The sequence below is a fragment of the Tetrao urogallus genome, assembly GCF_951394365.1.
Source record: "Tetrao urogallus genome assembly, chromosome: 13".
Taxonomy (NCBI): domain Eukaryota; kingdom Metazoa; phylum Chordata; class Aves; order Galliformes; family Phasianidae; genus Tetrao; species Tetrao urogallus.
Window position 1 is genome coordinate 16,994,459 of NC_136826.1, and position 19,708 is coordinate 17,014,166.

General features: G+C 50.5%; 4 protein-coding genes across 4 annotated transcripts; 3 read left to right on the forward strand and 1 right to left on the reverse strand.

Moving 5' to 3' along the window:
• Nucleotides 1–284: 284 nt before the first annotated feature.
• Nucleotides 285–6,194, forward strand: GCNA (germ cell nuclear acidic peptidase; the record flags this gene model as incomplete). Its single annotated transcript, XM_079541844.1, has 8 exons — nt 285–325; nt 695–771; nt 1,424–1,864; nt 2,001–2,163; nt 2,398–2,542; nt 4,293–4,431; nt 5,057–5,261; nt 5,948–6,194. The coding sequence occupies 8 exons, from the start codon at nt 285–287 to the stop codon at nt 6,192–6,194; spliced, it is 1,458 nt and encodes a 485-aa protein (XP_079397970.1).
• Nucleotides 6,195–8,398: 2,204 nt separating this feature from the next.
• Nucleotides 8,399–12,033, reverse strand: BRCC3 (BRCA1/BRCA2-containing complex subunit 3; the record flags this gene model as incomplete). Its single annotated transcript, XM_079542076.1, has 8 exons — nt 8,399–8,550; nt 9,049–9,092; nt 9,619–9,750; nt 10,332–10,387; nt 10,737–10,825; nt 11,189–11,274; nt 11,673–11,794; nt 11,929–12,033. 8 exons carry the CDS (start codon nt 12,031–12,033, stop codon nt 8,399–8,401), a joined length of 786 nt encoding a protein of 261 aa, XP_079398202.1.
• Nucleotides 12,034–15,145: 3,112 nt separating this feature from the next.
• On the forward strand, nt 15,146–15,728 carry MTCP1 (mature T cell proliferation 1; the record flags this gene model as incomplete). The annotated part of the gene is made up of 3 exons (XM_079542062.1): nt 15,146–15,253; nt 15,355–15,525; nt 15,681–15,728. The coding sequence occupies 3 exons, from the start codon at nt 15,146–15,148 to the stop codon at nt 15,726–15,728; spliced, it is 327 nt and encodes a 108-aa protein (XP_079398188.1).
• A 1,209-nt stretch (nt 15,729–16,937) lies between these two features.
• Nucleotides 16,938–19,708, forward strand: CMC4 (C-X9-C motif containing 4; the record flags this gene model as incomplete). Its single annotated transcript, XM_079542063.1, has 2 exons — nt 16,938–16,995; nt 19,545–19,708. The coding sequence occupies 2 exons, from the start codon at nt 16,938–16,940 to the stop codon at nt 19,706–19,708; spliced, it is 222 nt and encodes a 73-aa protein (XP_079398189.1).

Consider the following 19,708-nt stretch of genomic DNA (forward strand, 5'->3'; position numbering starts at 1 on the left):
TGTTTTTGGCTAGGGATGTATTTTGACCTATATACGCTGGGTTCCACAATGGTGCCTTCCTAGCTTTATAGCGTGAGAGTGAATAATGAAAGAAATTCTGTCATCATCTTCAAGGGTTTGAGAGGTGGTTGGTTTGGGGTGGGTGTGTTTTGTTTTTTGGGTTTTTTTGAGACTACAGGCTGAATTTTTACCAGCTGTAAGCTTTCCCTGGTAAAAATGCATAGCAGAATTATCACTGGAATGTCGTTCTTCATTAATTGCTTATCGTTTCAGTTTTAGCAAAAATGAAAACTCCCAAATCGGTCTCCAAAAAGGAGGATTCAAGGTGGGTGCTGCAATGAAATGCTTTCCGTTTTCACTTCTTGGTTTTCTCATTATGTCTACTATTCTGAGCATAGAAAATCAATCAGAAGTTTTAGTAATTCAGAGGCTGATAAATCCATGGGAGTGAGAGCAGACAGAGGAACTGGTACCTGTTCCATCTGTGTGCGCTCAGGTCCTGTAAGATGGGATGTTTGGAATTGTCCATGTTCTCCTGTTCCTACTAATGGGATTAGTTGGTAACTCTTGTGAGCAGCTGGTGCTGTTTTGGTGTTAGGTGGCCTTTCTGGTGGCTGCCTTTCTAATAAGGCAAAGTTACTCCCCTATTTTGCTGCTTATGCCTACCGTTGTTTTATTATTGCTTGTTTTACAGTTTGAAGGACTTCATCAATGACTCGATGGATGATTTCTTCTCGGACTTTAAAATGAAAAAGAGCACAGCAAAGAAGGGCAAGTAATTGTGCAGCAGCAATACAGAGTAGGACTTCTCCTGGGTCAAAAGGTAGCATTCATTGCTGAGGTCATGACTGCTGCAGGCTGTGAGAAGCAACGGAATGATTTCTGAAGGAACAGCCAGGGCAAGGGAGAAGGGGGAGGAAACAAAATGGCCTGGAATCATAAATAGTCATCTGTGTTAGATCTGATCTGAGCTATTGCTCTTGATTAGTCAAAGCTGAGGTGCCAGAAGCCTCATTGGCAAGCATGTGCTCTATGCTGTAGGCTGTGTTCTGATCAGCTATAAAGGTTGAGCATTTCTTAAATCACTTGAATTACCTGTTTCTTGTTCTTAATTTCATAAGGCTTTAATATTCAAGATCCAGCTATATTCTTACATGCATTTTATTACCAGGAATAAAGATGATGCTAATGCTTGCTATTTGCATCTGGCAGGATTGCCAGGCCTGATGGCAGATGTGTTGGAAAAATAAAAAGTCACAGTTCAGTTTCCATGAATTTACATCTTTCAGTGATGTGCAGCATGTAATAAAGGCACTGCAAACTCTGTCCTCTGTTTTCCTATCTTTCAAGAATTCTTTTAGTGCTAAGGCAGAGTCAGATACCTGACGTGCCAAAACCTTGAGCAGTTTCTTTTGAATTACAGCACCAAAAGATCTTCAGACCCCAAAGAAGCTGACGACTTCAGAGAAGGAAAATGCTTGCTGCAAAGAGCTGCAGTATCCAGAGGTTCTGAGCGACACTGATGATTCTGTGTTTGTGGACAGCCCCTGGCAGGAACACCGACATGGAGGAGTGAAGGACCTGAAAGAGAGTTGGAAGTGCCTAAAAGTGCCACCTCCACAAAGTGGGGAAGAATCGGCAGCCAGAGGGAGTGTGGGCTTCCTTGCTGGGAGGGCAGAAAGAAGCTGTGAGGGGAGCACAGGAAATAAAACATCAGCCGCGCCACCCCGACAGAGTGCAGAGTTACAGTCAGATAGCTCAGATGGTGAGTTTGAATCATTAATAGAAAGGATAAGGAAACGGAATACGCCCCGGAAACCCATCTTAAGCACAAGTAAAGCTGTCTACCAGCCGAGCACAAGAGGTAAGAAATGGTTCCTGGCTGACTTGCAAGCTGTCTTTTTGAAGCAATGATTTCTTTCATCAGTGTTTGTCACTTGATGGCTGCGCTCCTGACTCTGTGGCCATGAGAAATGTTGTGACTTTTCCCTCTGAACTAGAGAACATCAAGCCGCTCTGTGAAGGTGCCCAGTCCTTGGATGGAAAGGGAGTCAAGATACCAACATCAAAATCTGTTTCACTTCAAGAAACGCCTTCCAAGATAACGGCTTCTGTCAGAATTCCTAGGAGCGAATCTGTCGGTCGCTCACAGTCAGAGAGAAAGTAAGTAGTTCTCCATCTTTCCTATAATCTAGGACCATTATAGATGGATGACAAGGTGCTGAGTGCTTTGCTTAGAGTGGCATTCTGGTTTTTCTAGTAATTACAGACTTCTGCTACCTGATCAACATTTGTTAATTGGTAATTAAGTGGAAGCCGAGGCCATTAGTCTCAGGTATGACCAGAAATAATGAGGTGTCTCCGACCTTCAGTGCACGATGGCATCTTTTCTTGCAGGCTTAACGTGTGCTCAGTGCCTGGCTGCTTCTTACAAGATCTCTCAAGTCCAGATTCCCAGTATGTGAAGTATTTCAAGAAGAGTAAAGAGGAGCTGACACAGAAGCTTTACCGTCTCTATAACAGCACCATCTTTGAGCAGAAGGTTGGCTTTAAAATCAAACAAAAAGAAACGCAAAGTAACTTACATTTTTATAGCTAGGAAAACCTAGTCAGTGTTGCTCCTCACTTTCTGATGCGATTGCTCTGTGCCTTCTTCAGTTAATAGAAGTTCTGTGTTACAGTAATGGCTTCTGATTCTGTTAGTTCAAGCAATTTCTTTGAAAGGGATTTTTCAGCACTGTGATGCAGCAGTTTTCAGCTTGGCTCACTTTCCCAGCTGTAACAGTGCCCCATCCTTAAGTGAGCAGATTGGGTGGTGTCCAGCAGGATCCTTCCTTGATGAGACAGACTGCAACATGAGGCTGCCTTGGATGAGTTTCATCTTGGAAGAGGTGACTGATGTTTGCGTATTTTGTAGCACCTGCATGGTCGTGATCTCCACCTGCCAGGAACAGGCAGCTGTGTCCTTATGCTGCTGAAAGAAGCTCAGAGCCACCTCCCATCATTGCTCAGTCAGCCCGTGGTGAAGGAGCACGTGCTGGCAGACTGCAGCATTGCCACATGCTAATAGCTAGTGGTAGCACAAGCAGGTCTGCTAGCTGTCATCTCTCTTGCTGTTACATTCCCAGCTTCCCACCATGTACTTGCATGGTGCTCAGCTGAGCTGCTTCAATCTGCTCAAAAAAGTAGAGTGTGAGCTGGAGCTGGGAGACAAGTCTGCAGCAGGCAGCACTTCGTGTGGCTCGAGCTGCTTCAGAGCTGCTGCAGCCTCTTCACCTTCCCTAACATGGCTGTAACAGTTCCCAGCCACAAAAGGAAGAAATGCTGTTCCTTGCTTGCAGCTGACCATGGGCACGTGCTGGGGAGCAACCACCAGAGAGCTGAAGGATAGAAGCACTTCCCTTTGGTGTCAGGGCTGTTGCCTCGTGGTTAAGTCATGCTGCATGCATTTCTATGGCACGTTCCTGTCTGCTATCCCAGAACAGACTGAAAAGCTGCTTATCAGTTCCCATAAAGCTGAGCTGAGCTGGCTCACCGTTGCTGAAAGACTTCCAGTGCTTCAGCCCTGTCCCTGTGCTGACAGGAACCACTTACTTAAACTCACTTAACTAATTCAGATGTGAGAAAACTGTCAGCAGAAGAAAAAGAGGTAACCAAGATAGTTATGATGAAAGCTTCTAAAACCAGGAGCAGCACAGAGGATAAGCAGAAGGTGATTATTCATCCTGCAGTGTGAAGGTACACCAAGCAAAAATAGCACCTTGCAAGTTCAGAACAATCAAAGGCAGATGGTACTTGACATGTAAATTAAGCTCCAGAACTTCTGATCACACTATTATGGATGCTACAAATTCATGTATATTGAAAAAGGGCAATGCACAAGAAAAATCTGGGAGGCTGTTTAATGCAAAAGAGCCACCTCAGGCTCAGTGAGGCACTGCATTGCAAGGGGCAGCAGCTGGGCAGAGGCTGGGAGGGGAAGGCCTGAGGCATTCCTCACCTGTCCCTGCGTTCCCTTTAAGCAGCATGTTGGCCACACTTAGAGGCTGAAAGGGGGACCCAAGGGACTCTTGTCTCATCCCACATTGCGAAAGTCCCCTGCTGGTTGTAGACATGCAGATGAGAGAGGAAGAAAGCCATGGAGAGTAGATGTCAGCCACGGCATTGTGAAAGGCACGAGTAGAGACGTACTGTGCTGACCACGTAGTACATATGAGGGGAAGCCGGAAGGCCTGAGAAAGAGAAAAGAGGTAGGAGAGGGTGAATTATACATGTACTGCTTTGTCTTTCAGTTACCAGAGAAAATGGTAATAAACTGGAACAAAAAAATGAGAAAAACAGCAGGATACTGTGTGACTGGGCAGACAAAGGGCCCCGAAGCACAGCGTTACGCTCGGATCGAGCTGTCAGAGAAGGTCTGCGATTCTGCAGGTAGGTAAAAGAAAATCGGTGCTGATTCATCTTTAGGAAAGCGTGCTGCAGAGATTAAAATGTGAATTGGAGGAGACTGAGCCCTGCTATGAAATGCATTGCCTTAAACATCTCCACTAATGGTATTGCTTGTCCTCAACACCCTTCTAAAAGCCTGGGCCGATTTCAGAAATGTGAGAGCAGAGATGTTTGTGCCAACCTCAGTGGTTTGTTGATCTTATTGACTTAAAGGCATCCAGTAGATGTTCTGTAATGTCACTCTAAGAAACTGATGTCACCCATCAATGCTAGGCACCTCTCCTGTGCTGTCATCTAAGACTGAGCTTTGCTAGCTGCGTTTCAGCTCAACGCATTTTACCTGTTATTTTTAGAGAAGGCTCTATTGTGGGTTTATTCTCGTTCTGGCAGCTACCAAATAACATCTGTCAGCAAACAGAACATGGAAAGCTGCAGTTTGGGGCTCTGTGCCTGTAGTTCCGTACTGAATCTGCTTCTTTTCCTTCACCTCTGAAGGGAGAGGCCCTGCATAAGAGAGGCAGTGTCAGAAGCGTGAAGCAGCGAGGTGGGGATGGAGGTTCAAGATTCCCCATTCCTGGCTGACATCCGTGTCTTTTCTTCATCCCAGATCGCCTTCGAGACACGCTAATTCATGAGATCTGCCATGCAGCCACCTGGCTGATCAACGGCGTCCGCGATGGGCACGGCCGGTTCTGGAGGTTCTATGCCAATAAATCAGCTGTGGTTCACCCAGAGCTGCCTGTGGTAACACGATGTCACAGTTATGAGATCAAGTACAAATTCACGTATGCATGCGTTGTGTGCAAAGCCACGTGAGTAACATTTTGATCTTGCATGTGACTGTGCATTAACTTCTACCTCTAATTTGTTTTCTGGGCCTACAAGTTGGTTCAGTTGACATTGGGTAACCTTGTGAATTTATTTGACCAGTTGTCCCTGATGATCAACACCGATTCTGTTACAGGCTTTTTGTTAGAGGATGCTATCTCCAACTCTGGGCATGTACTGAGACAGGAATAATAACACTTATGGGCCTGCACTGCCTGCGTGTGGCTCATCCCTGTGGAATGCCTGTCACCAAACCCTATGTCGCTGCAGCAATAGGTAGAAACAAGGCATTCCATTTTTCACTTACAGGGTGGTGAGGCACTGGCACAGGTTGCCCAAGGAGGCTGTGGATGCCCCATCCCTGCAGGCATTCAAGGCCAGGCTGGATGTGGCTCTGGGCAGCCTGGGCTGCTGGTTGGCGACCTGCACACAGCAGAGGGTTGAAGCTGGAGGAGCATTGTGCTCCTTTTCAACCCAGGCCATTCTGTGATTCCAAGCTCTTCTGAAATCAAACCGCTCTGTGTTTAATTAAGTCTGATTCTATGAAAACACAGAGACCAACCTCCTGGTGTCAGACTCTAGAAAACTGCCTGTAGCTTTTATAGCACTGCCTGTAGCTTTCATAGTGCTTCCTGCACGTGAAATCCAGGCACTTCTTCCTCTGTTTCAGGATTGGCCGCCACTCCAAGTCCTTGGACACGGAGCGCTTCGTGTGCGCGTTCTGCGGGGGGCGGCTGGTGCTGAGCCAGCCCAAGGATGGCACCCCTGCCAGGACCAACCTCACACCCTTTGCAAAGTATGTCAAAGAAAACTACAGTCTGACTAAAAGAGAGCAGCAGGGTTTGAGCCACGCCGAAGTGATGAGGAAACTCAGTGCTGATTTTGCTTTGAAAACGAGGCTTGAAGATTCCTTGTAGTGGTGTGCTACATTTGCTGCTTTGATGCCACTCGGTTTTTCTGTGTGGCAGGAAATAGATGAGCCTATTGTGGAACCTGTGAGTGTGTGTTGTAGAGGCTTCCAGACCACTTGGATACTTTGGATTTCGAAACCTCCAATAAAGACCCCGAGGCCTTTTCTAAACTGGGCAAAAGTGAGTAAAGAGTAACGATGATGATGATGGCAAGTCCGTGGCAACGATGCACAGATCAGTCAGGCTCCCCCTCTTAGAAGGTGGACCCTTCCTTGGACACAGCTGTTAATGTTTGTGGTTTTCTGATCAATATTTATGCTCAGTGCTTCACAGCACGTCTTCCTTGTGAGCCATGGGTTTATTTTTTCACCTGCTCCGTGGTACAGATGCTGTACAACCTTCTGTGCGCTGGCCTGCCTGGGGTCTGCCAGAAGAAAACCCAGGAACCTGAGCAGCCATCTGATTCTGTCTGGGTGACTTCTGGGCAGGGTAAGAGGCAGACCTGAAGAAAGCTTCAACATGAGTTCAGTTGTCCTCCCAAGGAGAGTTCATCTGAGCGATCCTTGGCTGCTCTTGTTAAAAGCCATAGCTAAGCAGTGCCTTGACTCTGGTAGCAGGAGGTTTTGCAAAGTTGCCTGGTTCCTAGCGAGATCAAAATGCTCTGATTAAATTTAGACTTGAGTTTTGTCTCTGTCACTATTGTTTGTTTTTTTTTTAACCATAGAATGTGAAGATCCAGTCTGATGATGTAAGTTTTCATGCAGAGCATGATTAAATTAGTCACGGTGTTTGTGTGTGCTGTGAACAAATCCCTCAGGTGTTACTTTGGAATAATCAATAAATGGCTTTTCGTAACGACGTGTCAAAGTGAAGTAGGCTCTTCTGTTGCAGTTTAACCCAGGCTGTGTAGCTTTGCTATGTGAGGTTTTTTTCTAGGTCACCCTGCTAGCTGAGCTGGGCTCTGACTGCCTCATGTGCTCTGTGAACACCCTCATCTTGTGTGCCTGGAGGGCTGCAGGAGGACAGAAAGCAACTTCATTCATGCTTGTTTCTGGCAGTGCCTCACCTTTACTGTGTGTGTATGGGATTCAGGGCCTGAAATACATCTGCCAGGTTGCACTTCCTTCCTTGGAGGCCAGGACAGTCCTTCCCAAAAGCCCTGAATACACCTGAGCTGTTGCCCTCTGCCATGCAGCAGTGGTGCTTAGGGCTGTGGCTGGAAGGGGGAAGCCACACAATGGGACACATGCTCTTACCAAGGACTCTAAGCTATTTTGGGCAGAAATTTTGCATTGAAATAGAAATGTGATGTACAAGTTGGGGGGTGCTCTGAACTCCAGCACCAAGGACATTTAAAAAACAACAGCGTATGACAGCCTTGTACATCTAGCAGTTATCTTCCCAGCACCTTCATCACCTTCTCTCTTGGAAAGAACCACAATCTGTGCCCCTGAGCCAGCAAAAAGAATCCATTTTGTAAGAAGGTTCTGTGCTTAGTGTGCAACAGCACTACATGAAATAGAAGAAAACAGATCATGGCCAAGAAGGGCAGCTACTGGCACTGAATTTGGCGTAGCAGCCAGTTCATTTCTACTCCAAACAGCTTTTGCTTTGGAATTTTTTATTTGGGTTGAGGTACACTGAGCATAGACCCTATGTCAAAGCTCTTCCAGGTCTGTTCCCAGGCTTCCCTGTTACCTAACCAGTAATCCAGAGCCATTACTAGCTGTACAATCGTGGTCAACTGAAGCTACTAAAAGAGGGCATAAGTTGGCAGCATCAGATAGAACAGCAGGGACATTAAGTCCTTCCCCCCTCTGTTCCTCCTGTGCTAGGCTTCTGGAATACAGATAAAGCAGAAAGACTTCTGTCAAATTATAGGAGAGGGAAACAACACGTTCCCTATGTCTGTGCCCTCCAGAACTGAAGTCTTCTCTACCAAGAGATGCTGTCTAACCCGAGCGCAGAGCTAGACTTGTGCTGCACGATGCAGCACCCACAGAGGTATTGCTGCTCTCCATCAAGCTGGAGTAACACAGAACCTTTATCCCACAGAAGTGCTCTTTGCTGCAGGGGGCAAAACAAGAGGTACAGCCTCGTATCTTCATTGAAAGGCAACGTGAGGCCACCCTGCAGCCACAGGTAGGTCCAGTGGAGTTGATTATTCGTGTCTTTTTTTTTTCCCCCCTGAAGGATCTGTATTTCTTCCTTCAGTCCAAAGCGGCCAGTTCCTCCAGGAGCTGCTCCTTCTCCTGCTGCAGCTCCTGCACCCGCTGCTTGTTCTGCTCCAGCCTGTCCTCCAGCCACTGAAGGAGGGGCCCACTGATGGCAGACATCTGGCTGCAGAGGTTCTTCGTGAACACTGCAAAGAGCGAGAGCACACCATGCCAGTGCAAGCACAGAGTCCATGCTACAACTACCCCAAAGCCAAGGGTGCTACAGAGAGCCAACAGAGCTTCCCAGCATCCTGGCTAAGGCAACCACTGATCCCCACAGGAGAGGGTCAGAACCAGCAGCTTCTGACTGGGTTATTTTACAGCCTTTTACATCTTCCTTTAAGATATCGCATTATTTTTTTTGACCTGACTTTATGCAACACAGAATCCATTTGGTTACACGGAGTGTGTGACTGAAAACGAACTGCGTGGCAAAGAAGGAGAGAGAAGTTTGTGCTCTTCTATTTTTGTTTTGTTTTTTTTACAACTGCTCTTTATGCCAAAGGAAGCACTGGAGCTCACAAGGACTGTTATACAGCTGTGGTCTATTCTCTCCTGAAAGCAATGCCAGAACAGCCACTCCAGGCTCTGCTGTTCAGCTCACAGAGCAGCATCCTGCACTCACACAAAGGAGGAATCCTTACCTGAGCCGTTGTGAATCTTGGTTACAGAGTCTAGATGGGTGAGGCTAAGAGAAGAAAGACGTGGGTTAGTTACAACAGCAGTGAACGGCGCATTAGGCAGTGCAGAACCAGCCTCCTCCAAGCTGCTGACACTGCAGGTGCTTTTAATCTCTTCACTTGTTAAGAGCCCCTGCACATTCATAATGATAGCAGACTTTGCTCCAGGTAGGAGTAGAGGTAGAGCATCAAAAACCCCAATGCTGGTACTTTTCCTCATTTTTCAGACTTCTCAGTACTGGTGCCCTAATTGAACACGGACACAGCTGCACACATCACCATCAGCTCACACACACTTCAGTTCCTTTTCTGCACAGCAAAGGAGCAGATCACTGGGCACACGGAAAAATACGAGGTCAAGAGCACCTGCAATCCATCACGTGAAAGTAATCAACCCATTTTTTTTACAAAGGCATACAGATTACAGATGAGATGCTTCTCATTTTCTCTATCTCTGCCAAGGCTGTGCTCTTGAGGTAGAACATGTCAGCAAAGACAGGGAGGCCTCAGGGAGGCCTGCAGCCCCAGCGTTACCTGTGAATCCTCCTGTAGGCATCTTGTTCTTCTTGGCACAGGATCTTGGGCAGCTCTACAGCTGATTCCAGACACACTTTCCCAATAGTTTCATGGGGGACAACGTGAATAGGAATTTCAATCCTTTCGTATCTAAAAAGGTATCAGATACAGTTAACTGCAAAGCAGCAGAGAAAAAAAAAGGAAAGAAAGCCTTTACCAACCTACAAGAGTCTGTTAAACTCATGGGATCAAACAGGTTTACTTTTGAGAACATGTGCTACAACTGACAGGCAATGGGAATCCTTTTATAACCACGCTCTTCTCCCAAATGCCAATGATAGAAATGCTCAAGTAACGAAAGCACCATAAAGCACCAGCACTGACAGCACAACACACGGCACGTGCAAAGCTGGTGCAGACTGGATGCCATGCAAGCTCAGAGCTTTGAGTGCTAGAGTTGAAAGCAGAAGGGTGAGCCCTTACACAACAGATTACAGCACAAGTTCATCTGCAATCTGTAGTGCTCCACATCAGATTCTAAGCTGTTACTAAGTTCTAGACAAAGTCAGTCAACCTTCTTCAAGCAGCCTGCATTAACAGAGAACCAGATCAGGCATCTCTGTACAACATCTGCTGCTCTTGACGAACCCACAAACCACTTATTTGAGACAAATAAGAAAGAAGGGATTTAGATGAAACAGAAGAACATAAAATTCTTTCTTTGTACTCACTCTGAGCTCTTCTGGGCCTGAATGGACTGGAAACAGGTGTAGAGAATCCTACCTGTCTAAGAGAGACAGCACAAAGTCAGATTTCAAGTACCAAAAACCATCTGGAACTCCAAACTCCTTCAGGAAGAAGAATGGGCTTTCAAAGAGCACTCGAGCACTTTGCAAAGATGTACACTTTGGTGCAAACTCCGACTGGTATGCTAGAACTGTTTTCAAGCTCCAACAGATCCATTAACTATGAATAAAAAAATCCCAGACCAGAGCTGCTTGGGAAATCTGGACAAGACACCACTATCAGCTCATCCCACCCTGTAACAGCCTCATGAGGCTGCAAAAATGAGCTGGGCAGAACAGCTGAAGGGCATCTGAACTTCGCAATGCAGGCACGTCTCTTAAGTTACCTACCTTTGTGTTTTTGTCCTCAATGAAACAGGAGAAGATAAGCCCTACAAAACCCTGGTCCATCATCTGATACATAGCTTGCGTCCGGACATCTGTGGACAAAGAAACAAGATAGTGAGAATTGCACAGGTCACCTGAAGGTCTGCAAAGAGATTTTCCATCTTTTGGAGGCTGATGCCGGAATTTGTAACAGTCACAAGCTTGATCTTAAAGTACACACTCCAGGACACAAAGTAAAAATCTTGCTCCTACTTAAAATATAATTAAAGAGCGTGTCTTAAATATACAAGATGAGTTAACAAAACATCAGCACATCCAGATAGTCCTCTCCTACCAGAGGGAATTTGGGAAACCAAACTTTGATAGCTGGGATCTGCAGCTCTTAAGAGTCCAGTAAATTAAGTCATTTCTTTGCCGAGCTGCAGGCTTTTGTACAGAACCAAGACTGCTCTTACCCACATGCGATGGCCAGACGGTGATGTGAGGGTGAGAATGGTACCAACCCACAACTCTCATCGGACGTCCTGTCATCTCAGCCAACCTGTGTGTGAGTCAAGGTGCTTCCAAAACCAAAGGAGCAAATGCAAGAAACCCATCATACAAAGGCAACAGCAAGCACGGGGCAGAGCTTAAAAGTCTCACAGCTCAACAAAACCTCAGATCCCTGCAGAGAGGTGACAGGACACTTGGCAAGAAATGGACAGACACTTGAGGCAGGATACCACAAACTGGATTTTGCAGTTCCACCCCCACCCTGCCCATCAGAAGCACGGTTCTGCCTCACTTGTGACTAAAAAAGAGGAAACGCAAACGCTGTATCACAACTCCGGCACAAATGCAGGGCCGAACAGCAGCTCTGGGGAATGACGAGCGCCAGCTGAGCCCTGCGGCACACAAAGCGCTCCGGGCTGAGGCACCGCAGCGCTGCCGCCAAAGGATATCTCTGCTTCGGTGGACGCGGCCGAGAGCTGCTCGGGAGAGATCTCCACTCGGTCCTTCCTCTTATCCGAGCGGCGCAGGATGATCACGGAGTGGATGTGGACGATTCTGCTGGTGTCGACCTGGTAGAGAGAAAACGGCTGTTCCTCCGCTACAGGAACGGCCGCCTCAGGAGGGGGGCGCTGGGCAGGGCCGTGGCGGGACGCCGCCCGCTGCAGGCGGCGCTGAGGGTGACGGCGAGGGCCGAGCGCGGTACCTCTCCGATGCAGAGCCCCATGACCTCCTCCTTCTCGGTACTCAGCGCGTGGTTCAGGCACACCAGGAACGCGTCGGCCTCCAGGTGCACGGCCTGCACCGCCATCTTGCAGCCTCCCGTCTTCCCCGCCGCCGCCGGAAGTAGGCTGGCCCCCCCCCCCCCCGGAGCGCTGTGCGGACCGACCAATCCTGGAGCGGCTCCCGGCCTCCTTCAGCCAATCGGCGCGGCTGACTTCCGCTGCTGGGGGCGGGCGCTGCTTCGCTACGGAAGTTCCGTGTGGACCACGCGAGCGGCGGTCCCGGGGTTCCGCGCGGCGTTCGCCGCCCGCACCGGGGCGGGGCCCGGGGCGTGGGGGGCGGGGCGGGGCGGGGCTCGGCGGCGGCGGCCATTGGGGCCCGCGAGCAGGAGGGGGGCGGCGGCGGGGTCAGGGGGGAGGGCGGGGAAGGCTTCGCCGGGCGCGCACGGCGAGGGCTGTCAGCGGCGCGGGGCCGCAGGTAGGTGACGGGCGGGGGGGCGGTTGCTACGGAGACGCGCCGCGCCCCCCTCCCCGCACCATCGGCCTCCCCGCGCTTCTCCCCCCGCCGCGCTCCCGGCCCCGTTTCGTCTCCTTCGGATCCCGCCGAGCCGCGTCCCGGCGGGGTACGGGTTGGCCCCGGCAGCGGCCTCCGCGGTAGAAGCTCGGAACGCGGCGCCTTCGTCACGGGACGCGCTCCTCCCGCACGCCGCTCCGCGCTCGGGGCCGGCCCAGCTCCGCGCTGCGGCCTGCGGGGAGCGAGGGGGGAAAGGCGGGCACCTGGCGGGCTCCGGAGCCCCGAGCCGCACGGCCCGGCACCGCCCGGGTTGCTGCGTGGTGCCGAGAGGAGCGGCGGTGCCGTCGGAGCGTGACGCTGCATTCTGGGTGCTGCCCGGGGGCTGTTTGTAGGTGCGCGTTACGAACGGGGCGCTGGAAGGAGCGGTTTGTAGCGCTTGTTTGAGGGCTCAGCGAGCTGACTTTGTTTTTTTTTCAGCCCCGCCTTCCTAAGGGCTCTTTTGTTGCTTGCTGATAAAATCGGTGACAAAGTAGGAATTGGAGACGTTTTTCCCTTCCTGGAGTTGCGCTGTGGCTCTCAGCCTGCATCTGGCCGCGGCTCCCCTTTCCTCGCTGTGTTTGGATCGCTGATATCCCCGTCCTGCTCCAAACCAAAAGCGGTTTTGCCTGACCTGCAGCTTGTCTGGCAGCACAACATTGAGCCTTCCACCCTGAGCCCACAGCTGTGGAGTTTGGGGGAGGTTTGGGTCTGATGGAAGGGGTGAAGGCTGAAAAGAACACTGCAAACTGCTGCCTGTTCTGCTCCGGGTCCTCAGGGTGAGACCTCACTCTGTGCACCCATCCCACCACCATGTGTGTGCACAGGGGGCACAGACATACAGTTGTGCTGTAGTCCTCTTGCCTGCAGCCTAATCAGCAAGCTTGAAGCAGGCCTGTGTTGGGATAGGAGAGGTTACCTGCTGTAGGACATGGTGGTGTTTGCTGACTGATGTTACTCTTCCACTGCTGAATCAGTGCTGAGCTGACGGCGTCTCCTCTTTCTGTAGAAATTCCAGCTTCGAACAGGCTGTGAAAGCAAAGTTGTTTTGGGGGCATGATGGAGCTTTTGGCATTTTACCACAGAGTAGGAGAGTGTCCTGGCCAAATTCCAACCTGGGTAATTACATTCTGCTGACTGAAAATGAGCAGCGGCGATTGCTGCCTTTCACTGCCGGGCAAAGCACACATAGGCTTGAATTTGTGAAGCAAAGTAGGGTGAAGCAGAATGACTCGGGCTTACAGAAACATCACTGTAACTCTCATAGCTCGTTCCTGAAGGCCTTGTGAGGTTTGTTTGGCTGCTGTTGCATTCCTGCTGATGCCAGTGCTGGGGCACTGCTTGGAATGGCTGTAAGGCATTGCAGGATGGCAGCGGTGCTCTTTGCGTCACACCTCCACATTCCCACACATCAAGCAGGGGAACAAACAGAACAGGAGAAAAAAGAAATATTAAAAGAACGTTCCAGTCCTAAATTGCTGTGACAGTGCTGCTGGGGCTGACCTGTGGTTGGTGTTTTGTTTTCAGAAAGGCTGAGTGGCCCTTTGGTTCCAAAAGGTAGAGAACCACAAGTGTACGGTGTAGAAGGCAACGTGGAAGTGTGTTTCCTGTTCTGTCTGTATAACAATATTTTTCTCTCCCTGACCTTCCCTGCTTTATTTTGTACCCAGATGTTCTTGCCTCTGTCTGAAACATGCCTTGTAACTTCACACGCTTTTGGAAGATCACTGTGTTTCGCTGGGATAGGAATATTGCATCTGCTTCATAGCAGGAAGATGTTACATGTATTGCAGCTTAATTCTGTTCTACTTTAAACCTAGATAAAGAATGAAGACTGTCCGTACCATTTTGATTACCTCTTCTAGGGTTCAAAGAGAGAATCATTTTCCCAGACCTCCGCTTGCTAATGGCTCAGCTTGATCTAAGCCGTGTACAGACAAACTGGCTGATAAACCAAAACCCTTTTGGGAAGAGCCACCTCCATGTCCCACATTCAACTCCTGCTGATGTTGTTGGCTCTTGGTAAGCACCTTGAGTCTGAACCACACGACGTGACGAGAGCTGCTCATGAGAAGATGGTGTGAGTGCGGACCACGCTGCCGTGCCCATAAGGGATGAGAGGAAGGACCTGCACAATGACAGCTCCGCGAGTTCCCAGCGTGAGAGTCCAGCATCTGGAGTCTCATGCTTTATCTCCAGATTGATCTCCGTTCTCTTTAAGCTGTCACAAGTTTTGCTTTCGGGATTCAGACCGCCGTTAACCGCAGAACTCCTGCCTCAATCACATCTTTATTTTTCTTCCCTCCCCCCCCATCGTTTTACGCGAAGACTGTTAATAGGACCGTTAGCGGAATAAGCAAAGCCAATACTCACAGGGTTTAACCTACGGCACCTTTTGCCCCAGAATGCCTTACAAACGCCGCTCAGCACACGCCTCCCACAGCACAGCCCGCCCAGAGACCTCCTTCCACCCGGCCACCACCTTAATTTCCCAGAGCCACTTCTAGGGACGCTTCGGCGCGTCGCATCTCCCACCGTAGGCCGGCCGCCCCCCGAGGTGCCTTTCAGCTCCCAGAGCTCTCCCCACGGATGTCCTGGGAACGAAGGAGCTGATGCCACACGCCTGACGGAGCGCAGAGGAGTGACGGGGGATGGCTGAAGGAGGGCAGGCCGGCGCTCCCCCCGTGCGGCTGTGGGTGCGACGCGTAGGTGTGTACTGCGATGAGCACCGCAGGACGTGGCTCGTGGCTGCGGAAGAGGCAAGTGTCCTTTGGGCTTCGCCGGGATTGTAGCTTTGCTGTCGCAGGTGCCTCTCCTGCGTTGCCAGTAACTGCCTCCTCTCTTTGTTGCTTTCCACCAGGAGGAAGGTATGCTGAGGGCTCGGATCCAAAGAGTTCAGGTTCCCCTGGGTGAGGCGCTGCGACCCAGCCAGCTCCCCCCATCCCGGCTGCCTCACATGTGGCAGCTGTCCCAGGGTGAGCAGTACAGGGATAGTAACTCTCGCGTTTGGGAGATAGAGCACCATCTCATGGTAAGGATGGTGGCGACAATAGACCATAGTCATTCCTGTTTGTGAAGTCATTTGAGATCCTTGAGGGACGGCAGAGGACTGTTATTGTATTGAAGTCCAGTAGCTCTCAGCCACAGTAACTGCAGCCGTATTGAACTTTTCCTTGTCGCTTACAGCTCGGTGGTGTTGAAGAACTGCTGCTTAAACTCGTGCCTGGTGATTAATCTGGTATGTGGAGACATTACCCCCGCTTTGTACTGTGCTCTGTTTATTCCTCGTCATTCTTTAATATGAATTTTTGTCTTTCAGGAGCAGTGGCTCTAGGAAGATGTCCTTGTATGTTTTGTACAATAAATGATTCTCTCTCCACTGAAATGCGGCCACCCCTGAGGTGGAAGCAGTTAAACAACACACAGCAACATCACATGAGTTTAGGACAGGCAGTGAAGAGGAGTATCGTGTCCAATTGAAACGTCAGGGGGAGTTCTAGGTAGGCAGAATGTAATTGCCCTACGTGGAGCTTGGCCAGGATGCTGGAAATAGGCAGTAGAAGTGCCGTAGGGCAGAGGCTGGGCAGGAGGCTGACAGCAGCCCCAACTCCGGGCAGGGCTGAGCTGTGGCACTGCAGGGACTGAAGTCCTGTGCTGTGTACGGCCACGGCAATGCTTTCATTCCGGGCTCTCCTCCCCTCTGCTGCTCCCCCCACTTTTTGTTTGTCTGGTGGTTTCTCATGAGATCCCGGTGACGGGTGGGTGCTGCAGCTGCAGAAAGTCAAACTGATGGCCTGATGTCCGCTTTCTGGGAATCTGATAATGGCAGAGCTGTTTCTTTTGGGGGAATCCCAACAGGATTTCTCTTGCAACAAAAAATCCCCCCTTGTTGTTTTTCTGGGACAAACATAACGATGCTGTTCTGCTGTTTTTTCCCCAAGTTCCTCCTCCAGATGCAGTTGCATGGCTGTGCCAAACTCCGGGATGCACAGAGCTCGCAGAGAGGGCTCATCTTTTAGCAACAGGTTTAAAGGCATAGAGCTGTTAAAAGAGAGCCGTGTTCATGTGAGTCATTGTTGGAATCTTTGTGCTTCCAAGTGGAAAAGGACACACACTGCAACCAGGGGGCAAAGGGAAGGGCCTTCAGGCATAGCTCCTACAACTTCCCTGCGCATATGGCCAACGTTGATGGCCTCCAGCCAGGCCCAGGGGTGCATTGGGAGGCAGCTGGCAGGTTGCTCCCCAGGAAAGGAATGCTGTGAGCATTTTATATGTTCATTGGGAGTGTGGGGAATCCCATCTGTTGGCAGCAGGTGCATCCTGACCACCTGCAGTAGGGAGGGAAGCCAGGAGCTCTTTGCTCAAAGGCGCAGTTTTGCCCCCCCGCCTTCCCCAAACATTATTTCTACAGTAACATTTTCCTGTCGTTTTAGTTCTCTGAACATGTCCCAGAAGGATCCCTGCCAGAAACAAGCCTGTGAAATACAGAAATGCTTGCAAGGTACCGAGCATCATTTTGTCTTTTTGGTGTCTTGAGTTTTGGTGGAACCGAGTTCTTTTCACATCTCCCTGTTCTCCTTTCACTTGAGGAGGAAGCAAGCAAGCGCACGAGCGTGACCTGAGCACAAAGCCAACCAAATGGCAGCGACTGGTTTTAAAAGCATTCCTTTGTGCTTGATTGTAAGGAGCGAGGCACCCTGAGCAGAAACACAGCGTTTCTCACAGCTTTTCCAAGCTGAGCATTCTCTGTGCCGGAGCGAGAGGCTGTGTGTAGTCTCAGGACTGAGCTGTAGGCGGGGAGAGCCAGACTTGTGAGCTGTGTTGGAGTGGGAGGTGAGGCTGTGGGTGGGTGGAGCGAGGACACACAGAGCTTGGAGCTGTGGGCACAGAGATGCGTGCAGGAGCAGCCAGGTATGTGCCTGGCCTGGGGGCAGCAGGTGGGCTGAGGGCCTCTGGGAGGCCTTGACAGCTGTTTCATGTTAATTGAGCAAAATAGGCAGTGGGAAAATGGAGGTTTGGTGATAACGTGCTTCAGGTGCTTGAGCTGGGGAAGGCCGGTTGGTGACTCGCAGAGACAAATATGCTTCTAAACAATGCAGTTGCTAAAAATGGGATGAATAAGAGAAAGCATTTCTGTGTGTGCGTGCAGCTCGGGCACGTTGGGAAGGGTGTTTTCTGAGTCACCCAGCAGAGCTCTGTGTGTGTGAGGAGCTTTGCTGGAGGGTGACTGGCTGAGAGCCCAAGGCTGAGGGTAACAGCAGTGCTAGCAGCAGCTGGGCATGTTAGCCAAAATGGAGCAGAGGGATGGCTTTGCTGCCTGCAGCAAGTGTTGTGGTGCAGCTGGTGTGGTAACAGCCCCCGATGGCTGGGGGATGGCATGGGAGGAGAAACACGGGGAAGAAGCAGGGAGAGGCAGAATTCAGTCAGTGGATATCTGTGTTCTCCAGGATTGTTTATTTGGAAGCTGGGTTCAGCTCAAAGGAAGGGCTCCGATAATCCTCTCCTTGTATCCCCAGCACTTGTAAACAGGCTTTGCTTTTGGTGTTTGGCCCTCTGCGGGTCCTGTTACAACAGTGCTGTTTTCATGGCTTTCACAGAGGTTATTCCAAGTGATGCACTCTCACAGGTCTGTGTACAGATGTGATCTGGATGGCTCAGTGTTACCAAAGGGGCTTTTCCTCTGCTGCATGCACACCTCGCTGCGCCACCACTTCTGTGGCCAACATGTTGGAGAGTTGTTGTTTGTGCTGTGATATTGCCCGAGTCGCACAGATGAAGCAGCTGAGTTGACAGCAAAGCAGTTTTCCCTGCAAGAATTAATGCAGTAGAGGAAGTAAAGCAGAGCCTGAAGTGACCAGTGCGCACAGATGGTGTGGAGGATGAGGGAGGAGGAGGGCAGGACAGGGAGGTGCAGCTTCTCAAAGCCATTTTGCAGAGGATGACTGTTTCAAAAGATGTTGCCTGCTTTCTCTGTGAGACTGAATGCCCACTGTAAACCATAAACTTGATCTGTGTTTTGCCATCCATCGTATGATTGCCTTTCTGGAGTGATCCCTGATGGGTAGCAGGGCATAGCTGTGGAAACAGAGCTGCACAGGGATGGTTAGGAGAACCCTTGGAGCACGTGTGGTAGGAACATGATGAGGTGTCAGCTCTCCTTCCCAGGTTTGTGCCTTCTGGGCTGCCAGCTTCCTCCTGAACCCCCCCCCCCGAGCAGCTGGGGCTTTGGGCAGCAGGTGGAGCTGAAGGTGTTCTTCCCAAGGCACCAGCTCTGTTGGCCCTGCTTTCTGAGGGCTGGGCAGAAGCCCCGGTGGGGCTGAGCCCCTGCTGTCACTAATCAGTCAAGATGGGCGTCTTCCCCAGGACAGGGCTGGCAGCTCATCCCATCTCATAGGGTCTGAGAGCATCCTCCTGGGAAGGAAAGGAGAGGTGAAGGCAGCACTGAGACGTGGCTGAAGGCCTCCCCGAGCCGGAGGTGGGAGCTCAGTGCAGGAGGGCTCCCGTTGGTGCTTTGGCTGCTGGCAGCAGGATGGCTTCCTGTGAGCAGCGCGTGCAGAGCCGCATCCTGCCCACAGCAGGCTGATGGTGGGAGGGCTGCAGCCACACGGCCCACCTCTTCCTCCCAGCCCTCCGTAGGGAGGTGCACTTGTCCCCATTTATATCAACTCCACTTTGCAAGCTCTTAGTTGTACTGCTGTACACCTTGCAGTGATGAGGCAGCTGGGCTGAGCCAGCTGAGAAGCACTCAGGTTAAAAAAAGTACGGAGCAAAGGGACAGCAGATAGAGAAACCTCATTGCTGCTGTAGTGATGCAATAGATGCAAAACCAGGGGACTGAACGTGCTCCTGGCCGTAGCAACAGGGCTGACAGCTTCCTATCCAGTTGACAGCAAAGGGAGATTGTAGAGCAGGGGAAGTGGTGGAGCATCGGTAAGCAGGGTGTGCTTTTCAAAGCAGGGCACCACCCAGCATCCCAGGGTCAGACACATCCCCTCGGGGAACGAAAGCAGCTCTCCTGTGTAGACTCGGTGTCTCCTTCTTATTTTCCAGCGAACAACTACGTGGAGTCTAAGTGTGAAGCTGTGCTTCGAGAGATGAGGAGGTGCTGTGCCCGGTACCCCGAGGGCAGATCCATCTGTTGTTCAGGTTTTGAGAAAGAAGAGAGAGAAAAGCGTAAAGCTACTTCAGGAGGAATTCCCCCACCACCTCAGTAA